This window comes from Bemisia tabaci, chromosome 1, assembly GCF_918797505.1.
Source record: "Bemisia tabaci chromosome 1, PGI_BMITA_v3".
Lineage (NCBI taxonomy): Eukaryota > Metazoa > Arthropoda > Insecta > Hemiptera > Aleyrodidae > Bemisia > Bemisia tabaci.
In genome coordinates, this window is record NC_092793.1 from 73,022,153 (window position 1) to 73,046,774 (window position 24,622).

Here is a 24,622-nt window from a genome sequence, read left to right on the forward strand (position 1 = left end):
TTTCAAAAGATGGAAAGAAACAAAAGATATAATCTTCCATTCATTTTAATTGAAGTAACTTTAAACTTAACTTGAGTAGAAAAAACCACAAATAATTGTATTGCAAATAATTGAGCATTTGAGTAAGTTACAGAAAAATCCGCTCTCCTCGGCTTTATTTCAGGTATTTACTCTGGGGAGGGTCTCTTAAAGCACATTGACTAGCCCTCAGGGTGGGAGAGCTGATCTCGCCCTGGAGCTGGGACGGTTTGAGGTCTTTTCGAGGTTGTTACTTTCAGGGGTCTGGTGGCCTTACGCACAAACGCAGAGATCGTGTTAGTTTTCGGCTCTGATGAGGATCTTGCCATTCTCGACTTTGCCACACTCTGCGTCGCATCCGAACGAGCAATCGCAACGTTCGCATCGGATGAGCTCATACTCCTAGAAAAAAACCAGCATTCCAATGAACACAACATATACCTACAATACGCATGGTCAAGAGTAGCATAGAAAAAAAAGGAGGTGTTTGCATTTCGGGCATCTTGGAATTTTTTGATGACTTGATGACGTGGGTGGGTACAGCTACGTTTAGCGTGAAGGGGACGTCGCCGTACCCACCTACGTCATCAAGTCATCAAAAAATTCCAAGATGCCCGAAATGCAAACACCTTGCAAGAGTAGGAAATCTAGATCACCCTATGATTGTGCCGTCGTACTGTTTCGAAGCGAATATAAGGTATCAGCTGGGGCTGAATGATTACGTAGGTATTATACGTATGGAGAGTTAAGGCCATATTAGGGCCACAGTTACTCCCTAAATAGCTCTTTTCCTCATGTTCTATAATTCTATATCGATGGTGAAAGTGCAGAAGTGCGCATCTCGGAAAACACGATTTTCCAGGAGAATAAAAAAACTGTGTACATTCCTCCTGTCAGTAGAGGGGTAATAATTTCTCGAACTGTTAGAAAATACGGCAGAAACGTCGAGATTCGCGTATTCGGCACTAAGAATCGGACTGCATTTTGCAATTTGGAACTATAAATTCTGGCTCTTCTGGAAAAACACTTATGTGCATGGAGAAACTAATGGCACATACGTTGTTTTTAAACCGGGCTAGAATTTATAGTTTCAAATTGCAAAATGCAGTCCAATTTACACTCTATCTTGAGATAGGTAGACATTTTTGCAATTAGTGTTTCAAACCTGTTGTTGGCGGATATTGATAATTTAAAGACTGAAAAAAGCTAGTTTCACGCTTACAATTCCTTTTAAGAGGCTTTAGTTTGATCTCATAAAGCCAGAACAAGCATTGGATGATTGGAAAATGGCATTTGTTCACGAGATACGCATTTCTGCAATTAGCGATTTTAGCGTCGCGCAAGCCGGCGAAGGAAGTGCGGTCGAGCGTCGAGTCATCTTCACAGTGTGATGCGCCTTCAATCCAGCGAGCGGCAATGTGCGTATACCTGTAGTCGAATAGTTATCGAAAATAACTCTCTGCGAGTTATTTGCGATAAGTATGCGATGCGAGAGTCTCGCATTGCGTTTGGTGCAATGCGATAAAGAAGTATTCATGCAGTCTTGTAGGCGCTAACATGCGGTCCACGCCGACCGCACTGTTTATTGGCCCAATGCAAGAAGTATTCATTCAGTCTTGCAGGCGCTTATATGAGTTTGACGCGACGAAAACTACCGAAATCAACCTCTACCGAAGATGTTAACGTTTTTATTGTCTATTGGTAACGGGAAATTTGAATTGCCCGGTCACAAAAACAAAACCATGCGCGAGTCAAATTGCGCACTACACCGGCTTTAGCAAACTACTCAATCGAGCATTGTCTCTTTGGCACACTGTGTTGTTCCAAGTGTGTACACCTTGAGCTGAGCGTCAAGATTGAGGTTGCCATGTTTTCATATTACTGAGACTGTCATAGTGAAGTTAGGCGTGCAATTTAACCCAAGTAAATCATCCTTTCTTCCATGAGCGGAAAGGTTGAATTTATTCATGAAAAATGTAATTACCACGGTTAGGAGTTAAGGCTCAGGATTTCGATCCTTCGAGCTTGAGCTCGAACATTGACGAGAGATCGATATCCTCGTCGCCTATTGGTGTTCACACCGCGAGCCCGCAATCCTGAGATTGAAGGATTGTGGATAAATTGTCCTGTTTTTTTTTTTTCACTCATTTTTTCAATTTTTTAATTGAAAAAGAAGCTAGCTTGATAGCTTGACATACATATCGACGGTGTAAGTCGGCAATCATATATCTCGGTTGCGGTGTCTGAAAATCTCCGCCTCTATGTTATTTTTTTGAAAGAGAACAAATTGACATCATTCCTCGAAGTTTTTTCAGCATTTTCTTCGCACAGAGAAGAAAAATCTCGGCCGTTTCAAAGAATTGCCGTTGAGTAGTTTTCCGTTTAAAAAATAAAGTATGACAGGAAGTCTGCGACGTCGCAAACCGAGTTATGTGACTGCCGACTTACACCGTCGATATATAATCCTGCGAAAGGAGAAAAAAAATCAAGATAGTTTTAAATAAATTAAGTTGAAGATGGCAGGGAATTTACGCTTCCGCAACGTCACATAAGGAGATCCGTAGCTTCCCATTTTGGTCATCGATTTGTTTATATCTCGTTCAAAAGCTGATCTGAACTTCCCGTTGTGTGAATGTAGTTAATTTCAGGACAATTTTGAAGTACGCTTCCGCCGTAAATCCATCATCCACGGCGATTTCCATGACGACAAACGCCCGGGGCAATCGAATTATCAGCTGACCGAAAGAAAAGCGCCCGGAAATTACGAAAAAAATCGCGCATCTCCTGACGGGATGAACGGGATAACGCGAACTCTCAAAGGGAGCAAGGGGTGCGGGACCCGCCACGCGATTCCTCTATTTTTCCGGGACGGTCAAGCCGGTACCACACGTGCCCGGATCGTCCCGCGTCCCCGCTGAATTTTGACCCGAAGGATCGAGCTTACGAAATGATTTGGGGAAAAAAAAATGTAAAAAATGGGGAACAAAATGACTGACCTCTATTCCCGAGATAATTGATAATATTATGCGGTTGTAAAAACGGAATTCACTTTCTTCGTTTTACACTTTGGGGAATATTGTTTCATTCGGAAATCGCAACTACTTTTAGCTGATGATGTCACTAAAACAACCCTAATTTGAAATGATTACTTACGTTTTGGAGTTACAGGCGATCCAAAAATACTCAGAGGATAGGCTTGTGGAGAAGCAAGTTACTTTGTGAACAACTGAACACTCTAAAATTTTATATGGAACATACCTTGAAATTGATTGTAATATTTCTTTTTTAAATGTTTTTTTTTTTTTATTTAAATGATGTCTTCAAAAAACCTTGGTTGCGCTTTCGATTTCTGGGCTTGAGGTTAAATCATGTACGATTTTTGTAAGAAATTGAGGTTATTTTTATCATCCTGAATTTATTTATCCTTTTATTTATCCATGGCATAATGAGGAAACAGAATTGTTAGATATTGATTCCTAGGAAAAGTATAATATTGAGGAGATGTATCGAATAATCAGCAAAAATAGAAAAAAATATGTTTCAGATGATAAACATTATAACTTAGAAAATATAGCAGAAATGATATTTAATGATGAAAATATTGATCTGAATTCTGAGAATTCAGATTGGAAAAATGGGCAAAACAATGATGATTACGACATTTTTGATAATAACAATAAAGAGAATAAAAATTATGAACAAAATACAATTAGAGGGACATTTCCAAACATTAAATTTAATGAAAGTGACAGTGAAATTTTAAGATTACTGAACACTGAGCAAAAATATTTTGCTCTACAAATCTTGCACGATTACGGATTTAAAAAACCCCATTTCATTACTTTTTGTCTGGTCTTGCAGGCACTGGAAAAAGTCATCTTGCCAATGACATAGTAAAATTAGTGACAAATCATTTAAATTCGATAAAAATTCAAAATCATCATTAAAATTAGTGACAAATCATTTAAATTTTTCAATTGGTGAGCAACATGGTGCTTTGAAAGTATTAACTGTTGCACCAACAGGAAAAGCTTAATTTCTGATTAAAGGCACTCCACTTCACCATGCATTTGCTCTTCCAATTAATCAATTCACAGGTCCTACTCCAGTTTTAAGTGGAGACTTTGTGTCCAAAATAAGATTGAATTTCAAGTTAATCAAATTACTCATCAATTACTCAGTAGCCGGTAGTGTAGGATATGGAGCGTTCAAAGCGAAAACTTCAAGCCACTGACAGTGAGCCTATGAAAAAGAAAACTAGAAACTCAGCGGTCATTTTGAGTGATGATAAAGATACTGAAAAGGTCATCATAAAGAGGAGTCAGCGTATTGCAAATTGTACATCATCTTTAAAATATGTAAAATCAGGTGTTTAAAAAAAATGTCACAGAAGAAAGAGATTGCAAGAGGAAATCTCAGATTGAGAAACCTAAAATACTGAAAATACTGCAAACAAAGCAGGAGCAGTAGGCACATCAATTGAAAAGGTCATTTTCAAGTGATGATAGTGACACTGAAAAGCTTACTGTAATGACGAGTCCTCAAATTGCAAATTTGAAATCATCTTTAAAACAAGTAAAATCTGGTGTTAAAAACAATGACACAGAAGAAAGAAATTCCAGGAAGAAATCTCAAATTGAGAAACCTAAAAAATACTGATGAAGTTTCCATGCTGGGGAAAAAGAGATTCTCACAAATAAATACAGGCTCCAACAGATATTTGGCAATGACTGAGATTTAGGTAATATATCAATAATACTAGTTGGAGCTATTACGCCATTAGACTGCTAAAGCCAGTTTTCAATATTAGTTTTTTTGACATAGAGCACAATTAATCACAATATCTAGGCATTGATTTATCATACAAGAAATTTAAGTATTTCGAACTAAAACGATCATGCGCCAGAAAGATGACATTCTGTTTTGCATTGCTTTGACACATTTTGGTGAAGGAAATATAACTGATACTGATTTAAAACTCTTCAATTCTAGGAACTTTGAAAAGAAAATGAAGAATACTACCTATTCATTTATTGTAATATTTGATTATAAATCAGTTAACACTCACAATTTTAATATTTTAAATAAAATAGATTCTCAACTACTTGAAAGTTTAGCAATTGACACTGTTAAAGATACAAGGTCTGACACAGAAAAAAATAAAATCTTAGAAACACATAAAAAAAAAACACAGAACGCAAACTCAAGGATTATGGTACAATTTATTGCTAAAAGAAACCAGCAATTACATGATATTTAAAAATATAGATATTAATGACGGGCTAGTTAATAGTTCTGTAGGAATATTGAAACACATGGAAATACTAGAAAATAGCATACCAACAGAATTTTTTTTTTTAAATGTGAAGATCATTCAATTGAAAAGATAGCAAAAAGAAAAGCATCAAACTATGACAATGAAATTTTAAAGGATTGGGTTCCAATCAAGAGACATGAAGTGCCTGTTAATAATATTAAATTGAGGATTTTGTTTAGTGAGATAATAGAGCTGCACACCTAAAAATCACTGGTTTACATAGTAAAAAAAGTCGACTTATCATTGATAGTTTGGTCAAGAAGACTTCAGTGAACAATTTGATGATAATATTGAAACTCCTGGCTCTATCTGACGAGATAAACACTGCCCTTAATACAACTGCTAAAATATGTTGCCAAAAGTGGCGACTGTTTGCGCTCAATGCGCCTACTAAAAAGAGGGTGCGTGGGTCTTGGCGAGACCACGGCGAATTAGAGTTGGTTTTTGCGCCGGCAGCGCGTAAAAACCCAAAGGGGATGGCCCCTCCGGCTACTCCCAGGTGAAACACCCGAGACGTAGGATGACGCTCGTAAAGGGGGAGGGGGGGGGCGTCAGCCTGTTGAGTTGCCTCAAAAGGGGGGGGGGGCGATGTGCTCGTAGTCTCGGAACAGGGCGGCCCGTGACGCGGCTCAGTGGAGTCTTCGTCCGGTGCTGTCGCAAAAGAATAGCCATCGGGGTGTTCATTTTCAGCCTTTAAAGTCTCACATTATTAAATATTATCATAATGAATTATATTTTTCAGCACAGATAAGTTTAGAGCCATCATTCCTCTTAATCTATCAACTTGGTTCTCAATTGTTCTATGTCCTAAGTCGTTAATAACCTTTGGGGACACGACAATTACTTTTATCGTGAAGTCATCCATGTACGATAAAGATATTCTCAGAGAAAAAAGGGAGTATCAGACTAAAAAAAATAAACTAAAAGGTAAAATTTACAATGCTACAGTTTGAAAACTGCTGTGTAAAATAAGTAAGACTATTAATGCTAGCTAAGAATCATGTAAAACAATCGTATAAATGTAAACATTTGAATAAAAAAAACCTCAATCACAGATTTCTTCGTTTTTTAAATCTTATAATACTCTTTACCATGTTCTAAGTTACTGGGTCAACAGTCCTTCAGGCAAGCACAATGATACGCTGTCTAAAATTAGATCAATATTTGGGAAATACTAAATCGCTTCCGCAAAAAGAACATTACTTTGGCAAGTATTTCTCTGTTTCACCTATTTTTCTCGTTTTTGTCGCAGATCTCTGGTCTTCAGTTTGCATCTTAATTGGGTTGCACTTCAAATTAAAGAACCCATATTTCTGACTCATTTTAGAAGCAATATAAAATTATCTCATCAGTTTCCCTGAGCATGTGTACATGAATATTCTCACAGACAATGTTCATGGACGAATGAGGAAAAAAGGTGCTCCATCAAATAGACCCACTCATAGACATAGAAACTTATGTAGGAAGAGGAAGTATTTATTCAAGAGCTTTGATGTGATTACGAGTATACACGGAAAATTGTGCTAAAATGGTTCCATAAAAAGTTATTTCTACTTTTGAATAGGAAATACATCACATGAACCAATAAAGATGCCAGTAAATAGTTAGGAGAAAAAAGTAAAAAAAAGTAAAAATAAATAAGATCAGATCAAAACACACCATAAAATCTGAAGTTAAAAACCAACCAAGGAGCATTTTGAAAATGAAGCAGAGCAGTGGACACATTTGAATCAAAATTCGGATCTAATACTGAGAGAGGATACGGAGCAGAATCGAATAGTATCGTCACAGAATATAAAGGCATATATAGGCTTAGCCTGTATATAGGCGTATATAGGCTTAGCCTGTATATAGGCATATATAGGCTTGCCTGTATATAGGCGTATATATGCTTAGCCTGTATATAGGCGTATATAGGCTTAGCCTGTATATAGGCGAATATAAGCTTTCCTAGCCGGGAATTCATGAGAGGACCATCGCGGAGCTTTTCTCCCTTAAGTTCCGCTTGATATTTGAAATATTTGAATCGCCATGTTAGCCTGTACATAAGAATATATAGGCTTAGCCTGTACATAGGCGTAAGAAAAAAAAAATTACGATACAATATAAATAAGAGTGGTGAGAAAAAAAAGAGATTTGTTAAAAAAAAACACCAAAAATACAAGGAAGAGACTTTCCTCCCATCAAGGCTGAGCCTTATACCAAATAGGATCTGCTTTAATTAAAGCATCATTTTCTTAAAAATGTAAAACGACAGTAATTTTTAGGTGTTTCACTAGTTGACTATCACCATAGACTTGCCACCCATATGTCTCCTATTTAAATACTCGGCACCACTTATCAACTAATTTGGTATTAGTTCAAACCTCATACAACAAGGATATGGGAAATCTACAGAGGAGGTGAAATTAAATCACTTTGTGTGTATTGCAGGTACAGCGTCTGATTCAAAGAGATGCTCCTAAAGAGGCCCTGAAGGAGGGGCAAGCATTTGTGGAAAGGCTTCATCGAGCCAGTTGATGAGACTGTGCTCTGGCATACCGGATGCAGTAAAGTGGTCTTCGAGGAGAATCTGAGAATATTTTGTGTGCATTGCCTGTGCTTCGTTCTCATTGACAGGGTCGTGACACATTCTATATAAATCTGAAAAAATTCAGAACAAGCATTTTTAATTTTCTAACAAAACACAAGGAGACTCTCGGATTTGTCAAGCAATTATAATCTAAAAAATATTTATTCATTGGCATTGAAATAAAGTCATGCATCACCTTTAAGCAACTTGTCGCTGGCAATGACCGGGGCTGAATAGCCAAAATATGTCCAAATAAATTAGAAATTCGATTTACAAGACCCGAGATTTACCGGATTTTTTATGCCCAGTGACAAAATTTTAGCTCCAATCGACAGCTTTTCCTGGAAAAGTGCAGAATTATTTGCAAAATTCCACACTGCTGTCGCACAATTGGTAACTCTACTAATCATAACTCATAGGCACCGCAATCTTATGCATTACGCGCCAATAACGATGATGGCATGTCGTCACCTTCCGGCCAAAGTATTACAAGCATCGCCGATGCTTCAAAATTTCTGCCCCCATTTTATTCTTTTACATAGAAATTGTTGATTTAATCTGTTTGAAAATTTCACTGAATTTCAGCGGCAGACCAAAGAAAATTCAGTACAATTTTCGGACAGCTTCGTTGAACAATTCCTCCATGAATAAAATAAAATGGCAGCGGAAATTTTTAAACGTCGCATGGCGCTTGTGATACTTCGGCCGGAGGGTGACAATGTGTTCGAGCCTGGCCGGTGATATCAGCTGAACAGTATACCCTCAAAAATACGCCGAATGGACGAGAGAAGGAGGAAGAGAGAGGAAGAAAAAAAAGAAAAAAATAAAAACAACTTAATTTTGAAATTTTTCCACAAATTACACAGCATAAACGTGAAAAGAAACATCCAACTTTGTTTGAAGCTTCCCTCGCATAGTACACAGAATTGACGCAAAATTTTCTTTTTTAAGAAATCGGACCTCACATTTTGCCATCAAAAACACATTTTCCGATTCACCAGATTACTCAATTGACCACATTTCCCAGCAGTTCCCCAAGAATCCGGCAAGTTGAACTTCTACTGTAGTTCTATTTTAATGCACATGAGTGAACATGTTTTAGGAGTTTTCAACTGCTTGAGTCTCCTAACAGGCTGCTTCTTCACTAACTTAACAAATCTTGCATTATTACAATAATTCCACATCCCCCACCCCCCCCCCCCAAAAAAAAAACAACAACAGGTAGCGTGAGACCATTGAGGGAAATAAACTTGCAGTTAAATCCTCTCTACATTCAGACACAATAAGTCATTACCAAATGCAGTTTGAATTTAGATAAGACACAGTTTATAGGGGAAAAAGTCAACATACGCTTGGTGTTGTGTACTGATGCAAAATAAAACTTGTATTGAGAACCTGCCGACAAGTTTTTAATTAATTCTAAATCATCTACGCTCACTATATATTAGATTCTCATGTTGAAGGCACGAGAAAGTAAAAATTAATTTTTCACTACATAAGTTCTGCGAGAAAAATAAGTTGAGGGCAGATGAGGAGAATGAGGTTCGAAGGGAGAGGCTATTACAAAGGAGTCACGAACACACTCCTTAATTTCTATTGATATGGTTGAGGACTAGAAAAAATTAAAGCTTCGGCAAATGAATATTCAAAATTAAAGAATTTTAATCTTCAGCAATTCGATCCACAGAATCAAAACTGATAGCGATTTTGAATGAGATGACACCAACGATTGACCAATAATCTTATAGGTCCAGACGAACAGATTTGTTAAAAGAAAATCCGTCATTTCAGAATTCAATAATTTCAGAGCGTGCAAACTTAAACTTGGGAAGAATGAAAACAAGGATAAACTTAAATGTACGCATTCTTGTTTTTCCCCCTTCCTTTTTTTTTTTTTTTTTTTTTCATTTATCATGCTTCATTGGGGAAAAGTGGAATACCTTTCAAAATTGCAGATGCCCAGAGTTGGATGTGGAGATCGGGAATTTTGCTGGCCAAATGCATTGCAGGTTTGACCATGTTCATGCTGTCGTTGCTATTTTCTAATGATAGGTATATTTGGCCCAAGAGAACTAGCGAACAGGAGGTCAACCTATTCAAACCTTCTGCATTGGCAAGACTCAACATTTCTCGCAAATACCTCCTGCAAAAAGTGAAAGAAATAAAAATTAGAACGATATGAAAAAGGAGGAAAAAGTGAAAGAAGAACATCAATACCTCACCAAAACTTATAATCACTGTGCATGGGAAAGTAGGTTTTGTTGGAAAAAAAATAAAAACAAAACCAAAAACAAATGTCAGCAAGGTTTCAATTGTTATGCTTCAGAACATATTCCAATAGTTAGTTTAAAAATGATTACGTTAAAAAAAAAATTAAAAAACCATTAGAGAGAGATGTAGACAAATCAAGCTGTGGCGATGCTATTATTGAGCATTGGTAAGCAATGCGCAGGAAAAATAATGTTGAGCATGGCTCTTAGCTTTCAATTATGTGGAAAAGGAAGATGAGAGAATGATAGTCAGCCATAATTGCTCAATTGTTTTCTCCATCACAGCAACAGCAGAATGAGGTCACATCTAGGGCTGTTCTATCGGCTGTCGGTAAGCTACCGAAACAGTTCCGTCAAGAAAAAGTTACTATAAGAGCGCTCTTACCAATAGCGATCTGAGTTTTTGGAGCTAACGAAAATAAGCTGTTGCCATTTGTACATCTGCGCCACCACGCCAGGCAATCTGACAAACCCAACACATGGGGTAACAATGCATTGAGTGCGAGCTCTCAAAACTCCAATAAGGCCCGCTGTTAACAATATCATCGCCACTGTCAGTACTGTCACCAATTTCGGTGAGAGACAATACCGATAGTGTTCCCGCAAGAATTCGTTTGAACACCTCTAGTCACATCTGCCCATACCCTTACGGAGTTTTAAAAAGCACTGTGGAAAGCACCAACTATGAATTGCTATGGCTGGTTCTTTTTTGCAGATCAAAATCAAATTGTCTTAGGCTTTGAGCAGACTCAAAAGTTGAAGTAATTTCAAATATGCATGATGAAAATCATTTCAAGAGACTTGTAAGTTTGACTTCAAAAGAAATGTAAAGTTGTGACATAACTGTAGTATGAGTTGTATGGTGGCCGTTTCATTATGTTGTTTATGGGATATATATAATCGATGAAACCAAGGGTCGTAGCACCATACAATATCATAAGCCTTAGGCCAATGAAATACGTTCCATTCAGTGTTCCTACAAAAAGCCTCTTTTCCCACTCAAAACAGACTTTTCACATTTGTCTTTGTTCACGCATGCATTACTAAGTAAAACCAGGGTGTCTACTGATACTGGCTGGCAAAAACTCTGTGCTTTTACGAAACTTTTTCAACACTTTTCTGAAAAATTCAGTACTTCTCTGGTATGTTCGAGTGACAGAAATTGAGAATTCAATATTTAGGAGCGAATTGGGACATAAATGCCATAGCCAAGAATTTCAAATTTCATTTGTAGGCTCAAGATTAATCGGCTGCACAATAGCGATCTACCGGGCAAATACTGCACTCAGAATCAATGCGCAAGGGAATGCATGATTTTCACCCTGTCTTAGAAAATACGCAGGACATGAAGCAAAAAAATTCGGGACCTCTGTGCGGAATTTCCGTATTTCTCTCATATGTACTTGTGGACCATCCTCCAAAAAACAGTAGTTTTCCGTGACTCTCCAGATTTTCTGAATGAGTACCTGAAGACCATGTAAAAGTGACCGTGTAAAGGATTACCACTTGTGTGGTATTTGAAGTAGTTAAAAAAAAAAAAGTCACCTTCAAAAAATCTGGTTTTAGGGCAATTCCTACAGCATGCGAAAATCCCATTCTTGATAAAGCGATCAACAAAGCGATGCATTAAATATGTTTTTGCAAGGGTAAACTTACTTGGCTTCATTGTGCTGACCCTGAAAGAATGCTTGAAGTCCCTGCACATAATACGCTGCAGCTTGCAGGCTAATTTTTGTTCCTTGCTTTTTCAAGGCCTCCGGACTGATTCTCGGTGCTAAAGTAGCAAATTGTTGGTCGAGCCTTCCTCTCAGGTACATGATTGCTAAATTCAGATTTGCAAACGTCCACAAGTCTCGATCTTTTGAAGACTGGAACACACAAACGATATGTACACTGAAGTATTTTTCAGAAACGCTACCAAAAAAAGGTTAATTTGCAGCTGGTTCCATTGAGTAGCTGCTCTGTTCTCAGGATATGCCAACAGATCATCAAGAACTTCTTTTTGGGCTGAGAAATCTTCTTAGAGAACCTTGGGAAGGTGACGTTTTAGGGTAGCTAATCCTAAAATAATGAAGTCAAAACTTACAATGTTTACTTGTCCCTCTAACACCCTGTTACCTTGAAGCGTCAGGGTGGTGGAGGGGCATAGTCATCCATGGTCATGATGACTGATATTCGAGTGTCCTCAAATATCATATAAATACCCATAAATATCAATCACCTTTGGGGATTGAACCTGGGACCACAGTGTTGGCAGCGAACTGCCTTGACCACTACACCACTGATGCTGACTTGATTAGTAAGTACATAGCTGTGTTTAAAGCAACTATAGTTGTGGTATACTCTTATCATAGATGGTCTCTTATCCCTCAGTCTTGCCATAGTCAGGTCTTATTGGTCAAAGATTAGAGATCACCACAACTGTAGTTTCTTCGAATAAAATATCGATCTTATATTATCTACCTTTGATACAACTATGTTAAAAATATTTATTAATATCTCATTATGATTTGATTTCTGAACTTTCATATCTGTGAATCGTATTCAAAGACTAGTGAAACCGGTCCAATTGATGAGTTGAATAGTTTTTAACAGGAAATTGGGGTCTACCTGTAGGACCGATGAGAATTGAGCCTCGGCTGCTTCCATGCAGTTCATAGACATGGCATAAAGTCCTAGTAACGTGTGCAACTGTGGTTTGTGAAGCATCATCAGCCGAGGGTTAGGCTGACATAACTGAACGGCCTGCGCTATTTCGTTCAAAGCTTCTGCCTTCTCACCCATGACCAGTTGACACATCACCATGTGCTCCAATAGCTGAAGTTGAAATGTAGCAAAACTGGGCTTCTCATCTGAAAACATGAGTAGTCAAATAAGTTTCTAGGTGGGGGGGGGGGGGGACGGACAGATATTGAAACACCGAGGTATTTGGACGATTGCACGTGATCCTAGGATAGATTATCTACTTCTGAGCCAATAATTAAACTCAAAAAATGCAAGCCTCTTTTATTGCTCTTTAGATCCTTATTTAAACTTGCTTCATTTTTCCCGGGCAAATATACATATAAACAGTAGACCTGTGCGACAACGAATGGCTGTTATTAAAATAAATGAAATAGCACTCTGATGGAGATTATTGCCATTGAGATTCGATTTAACTTGAGAGATAAAGAAAATGATAAAAATCTGGACCAAGTTTGATAGAAAACACTTAGGAAACCTTATAACGTATAGAAAATCTCAGTAGTGGCAGAATAAGATGCCAGGCAAAGTGTATTGTGACTGATACAGATTATCTGAAATGATGTTACATTGTCTTGTAAATGCTTGAGTACCTCGTAAAAATTTGTCAAAATAATTAAAATTCTCCCTTTAAAAGATTGTAAATGTTCATTTTATGGAGCAGTTTGTCCTCAACATCTACCAGGCCGAGTTCCATGATTTTTGCGGCTGGGCGAAAATTTAAAACAAGGGACATTTCAGGGTGAAAAAAGTCGAAAAATCAAGTTCATCATTTCCCCTGGAAGTTGTGTTTTCTCAATTCTTGACGATTTTTGGGATCTAAAAACGTATATGGTCCCAATGTTTTCGGAATTTTCTTTTTTACAGAGTTTTTCCTATTCAAATTTCAGCTATTTGTGGCGGTCGTGAGCGGGTGACGGTCGTGAGTTTCAAAAACAAAAACGCAGCGTGTGCTGCCATCTTTGGAAACGAACAAATGAGCATCAGATTTCTACCTTGGTTCATACCCTTCAACAAATGGCATGCATGATTTCAGTGAAAAACCTTTCAAAATATAAAGAACGAGCGTAACGGTCTGGAGTTCCCAAGTGAAGAGTATTATTGCTTGCCAACTGAGGTTGTTGCGATTCACCAAAAACTTTAACCTGGTCATGATAAATATTTCCTACCACTTCAGGACATCCTTAGGCAACACCGATGCCGACCGGATTACGTTTGCGCTACTTACACGCTTTTTGGTATGAGCATTTATCTCTAGAGTCTAGCTGTGACGGTCGTGAGTAAACTTTTTCGAACGCTCTTATCCGCTTGTGAACAAATTATACTGTGGATTTTCTATCTTTTATTTATTGTTTTACAATGGAGAAACGTTTTTAAATATTTAATGATGTGCAAGTTCTCGAATAGTGTTTTACTCTTTGAGTTGTAACAGTGCAAGTTACAAACCATAGTGTCAGGAAACAGGACGATCGTCAGTTTGACACCATTCAAAGGGTAAAAAATAATAAAGAACATGAAAATCAGGCGAATTCTTAAAGTAAGTTTTCAGGAAAAAGTTTTTTCTTCATGTTTAGGCCAAAAAATAGAAGTGGAACATATTAAATTGCTAATAACAAAAGACCAGCGACAAGTATGTCCCCTGTTTTAAATTCCCTCCCGGCTTTTGATGAGAAGGAGGCCCTAGATGAGCCCATTCTATTAAGATAATGGCAGGGGGGGGGGGGGCTTTAATTTGAAGGTACAAAGCGCCCTTCACCTTCTGAGATTAGGCTGCGTAGCGGCCTGGGCACGTGACTCCCTAGAATTAAATACATCATTAAAGAGGGCTTACAGGATGAATATTAAGATAGACATACAGAAAATTAAAGATCATACTCACGCTTTAACCTTTCAATCTCCGAGTACACTTTGGTAGCATTTTTGTGAGCTCTGTCCATATACCCAGCCTGCATACTGTGCATTACAGTAATTAAATAAACGACTACTTTTAGATGAGTCTTTGGCATCCAGATAAAAGCATCTCCAACATTGGGTCCGCACACCACTGGGAATGAATGAATGAAAAAAAAAAAAATGTTCAAGTACATGGTAAAATGATGACACACACACACAATTAGCTCCATGACTGTGAACACAGTCCATAGAAAATCAACTTTTGCCTTTTATCCGGAACATTTCATAATCGAGACAATACTTTACTTTTCATTCATCTGTTTTTTTATTCCTGTCTTTTCCCAAATAATTCAAATGGAGCTTATAAACTGTCGTATATCAAAACTTGTTCAATCCATACTGGCTGAATTCCATCCATCAGTTACAGTTACGTCTCTGCATAGTATACAGATTAGTCTCAACTTTGGCCCTTAACATCATCAGCGGCATCTCTCTCACCTAGCTTCTCATTGAAGAGAGATTTAGATTGAGGCTCAGGGAAGAAGACAAGTCTACAGTAGAAGTGTCTATCAGCAGCAGTAACGAAACTACGGAAGTCTGGCTAAAGAGACTACTGACGAACCTACTGGCAGGGAGATGCCTGGCTAACTAGAAAATTTGGAGAGGTGGACTTCTATCTCACGCAACTTTTTACGGGCCACAGCACCTTCAAGGCCTATCTTTATCGCTTCAAGATTTCCATTTCTCCTTACTGCCTGGCTGCCCTCCACACTCCAGAACATACCATCTTCCGGTGCAGAAACTTCACCCCAGAGAGAGGACGACTGAAGCAGTCAACTTGAAGAATCTTCACCACAGACAGCTTCCAAGGGACTGTGCCCGAGTCACGCAGAAACTAAAGACTTGTCCTGGACTATGTCAAGCACGTCTTGGAGTCAAAAAGAGTAATTCTGGACCAACTCATGACCGACAAATGCCAAATGGCAGATACCGGTAAAGTCATGACCAACAGAGGCGCTTAGTCTCCAGTTCTTGTGTGCCTCAGTCACAGTGCTCCCTTTAATTTTAAGTAAATTTTTAGACTTAATTTTTTATCTTCACACTTCATAGAAACCTGTAGACCTCATGTTAATACTTAATCAATGGCAATAAACAAAGAAAAGAAGTAAAAAGCGACTGAATTCCTTCTGAATATTTACATTAGTTATCATTCATGAGAGCGAGAATGAAAATAATCTATACACCAGATACTTTAACTAATTGTTAGGAATTGCCTTGACTTAAAAATGTCTTAAGTCCCTTGTCCTTTTTAAGATCATTTTAATTGAAGCTTTTGCACGGATATTTAAAGTCCAGGTAGAATGAAGGGCGTCTTTGAAGGTTTTAAAATTAGACAAGTTAATTTTTTCTACATTGCGTCTTGGCAGAATGCCTTTCTGGAAACAAAATTATTTATTTTCAATAACTTTCAAAGTAACTTTTCATAGTAATTTAAAACTTTCAAAATCTTACTTTCATCAGTTGGTCCCATGGGTCCAATGATATTCTGGATACTTTGTTGAAGTTGTTTCAAACATGGATCTACACTCTTCACCTGTCCTGCAGCTAAGAACAGACCGACCTGAAATTTAAAAAAAAATATCAGTTAAAAAAAGGGACAAATGAGGCTCCTAACATTATGATGAGATAATGCATCTACATCAGCCAGCAACAGAGTACAATAAATATTGTTTAAGACACAGCACAAAAAAAAAATAATTAAATAAGTAGACACTTAAAAAATTTACTGCTAATCTGGTTATTTGAGGGCGTCTGTACATTTTACCACGCGAGAAATTGTGTTTATGGGCCCTTTCTTCCATTGTCTTGCAATTGTCGCTCAAGTCTGAGTCTCTTGAAAAAATTACACCAAACTGCTTTTTATCAACTCCCTTTAAAAGGAAGAGGTGCATTAAAAACCCATGCTATGTGACTAAATTCGTTGATGGGACTAGTTATACATGGGAAAAATGCAGAAAGACCAAAAATAAGAAGAAAAACATCTTGAGATGAGGTCCTTAGAACGTCCTATTTTGCTTCTGAATAAGCAAGTAATAAAATACATCTAAAAATTCTACAGAATTGTATTCTATGTCTGATGTGTTTGCTCTATAGTAAATTCCTCGACCATGCCCTATTTGCTGCACGGACAATGAAATGCGCGGCTTTGAAAACTTTAAATGCGATTTCCTTAAAACTTAAAAACCTGACATCCACTATTTATACATATAAGTCTTCATATGTTTCCTATAGTTGGACATATTTTATAAAAAATCCTACGACAAAAACATTAATCTTACCTGAAGAACAAGGAAAAATACTCTGAGATATTCTTTCTGGTACTGGTTCCCTTGCCAATTTTCAATTAGCATTCCAGTTTGCACCAGCATCGGACTAACTTCTGTCAGCTTCTTTTCAGCCAGTAAAAGCTAAGAGAAATTGAAAAAAAAGTCACCATCATTAGGTTTGGAAAACCATATAACATAAAAAATGATGACGCCAAAGTGGAGCTGTCCGGTTAGATTTCAGAATTCGATTGTGATAAAAATTAGGGAGAAATCAATGATTACCATATATTTTTTGCTCTAATAACCAAAAAAGTTAACCATTTTAGACTTGAATTAAATCTGACGAAGGAAGAAATTATTTTTTCGTTTTTTAGGGTCCCAGGCACCTGCATAGCATATTCTGAAGGTTTTAGAATTTTCCTGTACATGGTTACAATAAATATAGTATGTGCACTAAGGTGTACGTCAGGTCTCTAATGTTCAAGATTTAGTGTCCACTGTGATGCGCATCAGGTCACAGATAATGCATTAAAAGCAAATAAGCCATTTTATTGCGAGTAAAATTTGGATTGCATGGAAGAAACTTGCAAGACACGAAACGCGTGAATTACATGGCACATTTATGGCAGCTCGCAACTATTTTGAGGTTACTAAACAATAACACCTGAGTACCAACTTTTAATATTTGAGACCCGACGTACACCACAGTGCTCATGCACTTTTCCAGGATTTTCCAAGTATCTTTTTCGAGTATCTTCAATAAGCTTTGTGTATAGCCTGATCTCAGCCCTCTTTCATGACAGAATTATTTTTTTAACCCGATATCTTCATTGGGGCTCACACAAAAGAATGGCGAAGTTGGACATTTTTCCCCCAAAATTTCAGTTGGTATACTGATGTTAGTTCTCAGATAATTCGTCAAAGAGCGCTGAATGTATTTTTCTTGCATTGATACGGCCTTTTAGAGGTACACATCAAGTTTGAAACCTGTGGCATGAATAGTAATTGCACTACGATTTTTCAAAGTTGTGTGCACTACAGTGCACAACAGGTCAGAAAGGGTTAAAAGTATAGGAATTTTTGAGGAATTTTTCCTAAGATTTTGAACGCTGATACTATTCCTTCAATAGTTTTCCCAACTTTAAGACTACATTTCAAGGGCTGAAGAGGACTCCTCAGAGGCCATTTGGGGGAAAAAATGGAAAAATGTCAATATAAGTTTCAACTCAGGTTTTACTTAACCCCACAACCATCGAAGCAGAAGTACCCACCGGGACGTCACTTTCTTCAATACTAACTGATTTAAATGCTGAGTATATAGAGGCTATTCAAAAAATAGTGCGACAAATGCTATGACTTCAAAAGTAAGCTAGGTAGAGGCTTTTTCTAGGTCTTGATTAAAAGACAAGCCTAATGGTTTCCCAATGAGACCAGGATCAACTCATTTGGCTGAAAAGTAAAAAAAATTATGAAAAGCGAGTGTTGTGAATTTTAACAAGGATTTTCGCTCACCAAAATTAGTCTCTGAAACTACTGTCCGATGTGAAGTTACGTCTAAAACGACTTGGCAACCTTGAAAACTACTTAACATTTTACCACAGTCATCATTCAACTAAAAAACCAAAGGATTCAAAAGGCAACTAGTCCCGTCGTCAGATTGCACCGTGAAAGTCGGGGAAGTCCAGCCAATTTTGGTGAGCAAAAATCCTTGATAAAAGTCGTAGATGACAATGCAACACACGCTTTTCGAACCTTCATGACTATTTTACTTTTTAATTGAATGAGTTCTTCTTGGTCTCATTCAAAAGCTACTAGGCTTGTGTTTTGCATAAGACCAAGAAAAACACCTAAAGACCTTTTAAGTTTTAAATATGACCTAAATTACTTTAGATGTTAAAGCATTCATCTCGCTTCACTTTTTGAACTGCTTATATATGGAGTGTCACTACTTACCATACATCTACTGAGTAAAAATAAGACTCTTGTGTAATTTGCTGCGGATATATGGGCATAATCAACTCCAACACCCAATAGGCTACTGGCGACCTCATAATTTCGCTCGGTAGCATGAATTTGCTGAAAGAGATTATAACAGACCAGGATTAGGTTACGTCTTGACAAGAAAATTGAAAAATCCGTGTTAAAGTTGAAGGGGCTGATGAATTTAATGGTTTTGTTTTTTCTAAGGTAAACAAAACCAGTAGGGAAGAAAAAAAAAACTCATACATATATCACAATACTGCTTGCAACTAACAAGAAAAAATAATCATTAGAGAAAAGGTACAAGAGGGTACTAATAATTTTCATCCACAATGAACCACTAGACAAGGTGCTGATTTAAGCTTTATGATACACTTATTTTCTCATTAAACTTCCATGCAGAACATGATTAAGCAACGAAAATTTTTGAAAGTAATCCGTGAGAAAGATTTTAGTACTTTTTGATGCAAAAATACCAACTCCTTGCTTGAAAAAAAAAAAACATTATCTACCTGAGTTGAATTGCGCACTATACGTTACTGTGACAGTCTCTCTCTGCGCTATGAAAATATGGCAACCGTAACTTCGGCACTTCCGCTGAGCTGTTGCACGCTCTTTACAATTTGTAGAACAATGGACAGGGAGGGAGCACTACTCAGTTTAGAAGTCTACCAATACTGTTGTTGTGCGTTTGATTCATGCAGTCTCAGGTTTGTCTTCGAAGCAGAAAATTCAAATTTTTTGAAACCAGTGCTGAATTAAAATGATAATATCTTGGCGAGGAGTTGATTTTAGTAATTTCCATTGCCTAAATCATGTTCTACGTAAAATTTTGAGACAAAATTTACATCAGAATGCTTGAATTCATACCATGTCTAGCAGTCCATGGTAAACATTTAATAATTTTTCTTTCATATGAAAATAGGGCAGCATCTTCAAAAGAGGAAGCTGTTTCATGACTCCGTGAACTCTGCATCCTTTAAAAACAGACAGCACCACCCTAATGCCTATGTACTTAAACTCAGAGAATGAGTTGAACTGAGGCTAAAAGAATTCCGAATTCTCCGAGATTGGGATATTCAAAATTTTGCTTGCATGCTGAAATAGCAAAGGGCATCCTTTTAATAAGATGTTGTGGCCATTTTTTTCACATACTCAAGCCACCATTTCTTGAAAATAAATATGTAGTGGTTTTGTTCAAACAAGTTAGGAAAACTAGACAGAGCTGTAGAAGAAATTTAAATTTGAGGCAAATGTCAAAGAGATACAGAGATTTTAGTAAAATACCTATCAGCTATTTTTACAGAGAACTTTTCTTTTTAGGCGAAACATTAACTTCTTAGCTAGTGTTAGAGAGTTAATGAGCAATTAATATTAATCAAATTATGATCAATTTTGAGATTTTTATCGATTTAAAAAAAAAAAAAAAAAAAAAAAAAAAAAATGGTTACTTCAAAGTAAAAAATAAGGAACAAATTGTATGATCAGTCTTCTGAAATAGGGAAACATTTTAAGAGGGTACCATCTCCCAAAGGACAACATGCAATACGTCTTGTTTGCTTTTATTTACTATTGTTATGTGCTCACATGTACTTATCTTAAGGATAATAAGGAGTTTTTGCGAATGATTCAGATGATCAGGAAATTCTAGCAACCGCTGTTTTTAGATATTAAAGGTTTTATATTCATATCTTTATGGAAAATTATGCCAGAAGTCTGAAACTTGGTGACATCTTTTTTTATAATATGCAGATTCTAAAAAAGTATTATCCCTAAAAATAGCGGATGTTGGATATTCGCTGTTTATACAGATATGACTTCTTGTGCTATTAATATAAAAAATATTTAAGCATCAAAATTCAGGAAAAATTGTACTTTAACTTGTACTAATGCAAGACACTCACAAGAAAAATATTATTCAACTTATTTTAGGTAATCTTACTCACCGCTAACTGGAAAATTAGCCGGCAATGCCAATAAATTGAATGCTGCGATAATTCAATTGCTTTACGAAGAATTGGTTTGGCCAAATGAGAGAGACTTTGCTGGTCATATAAATCTGCAAGAACACTGGCAGTTTCGAATTTTACTTCATCAAAGGCGTTGATTGATTGGGATATGCTCCACTGCAACAAAAGGGGACAAAAAATGACTCTTATTAGGAAATAAAATAGTTTACCTAGGTTCGAAATAAATAATAGATCGAGTGTGTGAATGAGCGCAGGAATCCAGGCCGGCAAACGGAAATTTGATATGAGCTTGTACTCTTTATTTTGGCGCATTTCTTGTCCTAAACTCGTTTTAAGTCACTAAAAAAAAACAAATAAATAAAGTTGGGACCGTGACTTGGTATAATACACCTACTATAGCTCGGTAAAAAGCAGGAATCTCAGATAAAATTGAATGGTGGTCCTGCTGGTTCAAACAGGCCGTTACAGTCCTACTCAGATGACCGTTACTCCCAAATGAGATTCATCGATCAATGGCAGACTGAAAATAACCTTATAAGTGGGTAAGTGAATTAGAGCAAAAATCAACCTAGAATACTTTGATTAGGCAATTTTATTCAGTCCCGGCCCTACATTTGAATTTCAAACTTGTCCCGATTTCACCGCCAATCCTCTAAGCGAAGAGTTGGCATAAATTAGCATCATTTTTTTCTTCTAGCACTCCATGTTTATGTCTTTGCAAGTTTGCTATTTAAAATATGAATCAAACTGGTCTTCAAAAAGTTCTATGAAAGAGTCTCTTTCATAACACAAGTCTTGTTTATTGACAGGTGTAACTAGGTATGAAATCAAAATTTTTTTGGCTAAAGCTGAAAAAAGATGACTTAAATACTAGCCTCAGAGTGAAATAATAATAGTAGTAGGAACTAAGTCATGCACTTCTGAATATAAACATAGAGTTACAATAGTCGCAATGCACTGGAACACCGCTGAAGTCATTCCTAGAACAGTGCATTCCAAGCCTTGCGGTACATTTTAATTCGGTGGCTTATGGGAGAACGGCGGGCTGCGACCAGTTTTCCAGATTTATTAGTTTAAATCCAAAACTACTCTCGCACATTGTGACAAATTATGTTGACCAAATTCATAACTAACTGAAATATGTGAGAAACTCCCGGTTTTTACAAGATAAACTTAACATTCGTATTTTCGGAGCAAAGCTCGGAATTAGGATCTCACGCATTAGCATCACCAGTCACCGCACACCAGTCTCAGGAATACTGAACAAAACAATCCTAAAAACTGCCTTTGTTGACTCTCCAGTTCATAGCCTTTCTAGTGTGCTCTGGGCATAGAGTACAATAGAGTCGCAATGTTCTGGAGCAACGATGAAGTCACTTTAAAAGGCTGTTTTGTCCAGTACTCCTGAGACTAATGTGCGACGACTGGCGATGCCATATGCGCGAGGTCCCAGCTCCGGTCTTCGCTCAGAAAATACAGGTATAAAATTTATTTCATAAAAGCCTGGAGCGTTGTACATTTTTTAGTTTCTTACGACTTAGGTGAACACAACTTGCCAAAATTCGCAGAAATAATGATTGATTTAAATGAATAAATCCTGAAAACCACACTCAGCCTGCGAATCTCTCATAAGCCGTCTTTTTAAAAATGCTGAACGGTTCCCAGATGGTTCCCACTATCCGGCAAACAAGCGGCTCGGAATGGGCCGTAAATGGATTGACTTCATCGGCACTCCAATACATTGCGACTCTAATGTACTCTATGGCTCTAGGTGAGTAAGTATTAAGCACTTCGCATTCCTATTATGGCTGTTACGGTGAACTCACCCAGTTAACCTCAATGTAGGAGAGGAAAAGATAACGAGACTCACCGCTTGTTCAAGATGCTGTCGAGCTATGTCTATGTTTTTGGTGTGATTCAAAAGAATATTCCCCAGTTGCAAATGGGTCCTAGCTTCGACTCTGACAGGTGGAGCGAACGTAAGCACAGCTTGAAGACACTGAATGCAACATTTGATCTGCGGAGGATTAGCTCTCCTGAAGTTTTCCGCTAGACCTAGTAATGACAAATACCAGGCGTCCTGAGAGGAAGCCATTGATGATCATTAGGTGAAAGCCCCAACACAAACACACATTATTCTAGGCAATATAGGCGTATACAGGCGATATGGGCAAGATCACATCAAGATTTGAGATTCTGTGAGCACTACATCGCTGAGGCCCGCCGACAACGCCCGCTCATCTCGAAATCCTGCGAATTGAATTGAATTTTGAATTCTCTGCAAATTGTTTATTGTTTATGAGAGAAAATTTTTTCGGAGGCACTGACACAGAATGATAGAATATATAATAATAATAATAATGGGCACTGACAGCACTGAGCACTGAGCATTCCAGCTAACAATAATATTTACAATAATGAGCGTTGAGAAAATACAGAAGGTGGTGGCAAGGCAGCCATCTTGAAGATTGGCTGTGACGTAGAATAGTACACGGACTGGCGCGCTGTTCAAAAAAAAGTACGTTTCATGATCATACCGACAGAGCACATGGAAGAATTTCATGAGCCGCCCTGCGCCGCCGTTCGCAGTATGCGCATGGCGCACGAATTCATCTAGCGTTGAGAGTTCACATATTATTTCACACGACCAATGTGTAATTTTAAAAATCGAAAATTAAAAAAATGATGAAAAAAAAAAAAAAAAAAAAAAAAAAATTACACGATATACGAGTTTCTCCGCCAGGGAGCTCTCCCCGCAAGAAATCGTTCACCAACCGCCCGCGGGGCGCCGCGCCGCGTGCTGCCAGCGCGAAACGTGCACTGACGCCTACAAACCTAAAGGGCTACTTCACGCATTGCGCAATGCTTGAAGTATCACTTTAGGTTTGTAGGCGTCAATGTGCATTTCGAGCTAGTACTTGCGGCACGGCACGGTCACGGCCCGTGACCGTGCCGTGCCGCAAGCGAAGACTGAAGCGGTAGTGCCTGGAGTGTCAAAACGCCTTCAATGCCGTGTGTATGCAATACGGACATCCGTGGAGTTCGAATAGTTGCGTGCTGCAGTTAAAATGAAATGCCTTTGGTGTTCGTAGCGTGCGGCTCTAACTGAGATCCCATTACTCGTTTCTTTTGTACCTTGATTTAGCTCCAGCGCTGCCTATAATGCCGATGAAGAAACTAATCCTAATTTTCATTGGGAAATCTTCAATTTTTTCAAGGGCAAGCATTTGCGCAAGCGACTTTACTACTTCAAAATCGTTAAGCCTTATTTTTGCTGATGGGATAGCGCTATTGGACATTCGCACTTTTGGGATTTTATACCACTTAAAGAGTACGAAGGTGCATTCTTAAGTAGGGGGAATATGGCTTATTTCGTCGTTGAGACAGTACGACCGCCTCACGGAGTTTCATTTAAGAAGATTTGACGTATGTTACATTAAAAGAGGCTTGCTCGGAATGCTCGGAAACCAGACTTCATCATATGTATCAATTTATCCCAGTGTTGTAATTTTAAAGATTCTTATTTATTTCTC

The 24,622-nt window shown here is 37.7% G+C and overlaps 1 protein-coding gene across 2 annotated transcripts; it reads right to left on the reverse strand.

Moving 5' to 3' along the window:
• Nucleotides 1–27: 27 nt before the first annotated feature.
• LOC109033191 (MAU2 chromatid cohesion factor homolog) lies at nucleotides 28–23,492 on the reverse strand. Of its 2 annotated transcripts, none has more exons than XM_019045691.2 (11): nucleotides 22,960–23,492; nucleotides 21,066–21,245; nucleotides 19,093–19,215; nucleotides 17,152–17,280; nucleotides 16,325–16,433; nucleotides 14,799–14,963; nucleotides 12,788–13,029; nucleotides 11,834–12,045; nucleotides 9,848–10,050; nucleotides 3,277–7,978; nucleotides 28–420 (listed from the first exon to the last, which is right to left on the reverse strand). In XM_019045691.2, the coding sequence occupies exons 1-10, from the start codon at nucleotides 23,182–23,184 to the stop codon at nucleotides 7,797–7,799; spliced, it is 1,770 nt and encodes a 589-aa protein (XP_018901236.1). In that variant the 5' UTR covers nucleotides 23,185–23,492; the 3' UTR covers nucleotides 28–420; nucleotides 3,277–7,796. The 2 variants fall into 2 exon arrangements, with proteins under 2 accessions (XP_018901236.1, XP_072162236.1); XM_072306135.1 differs by having other exon boundaries at nucleotides 3,172–7,978.
• Nucleotides 23,493–24,622: the final 1,130 nt, after the last annotated feature.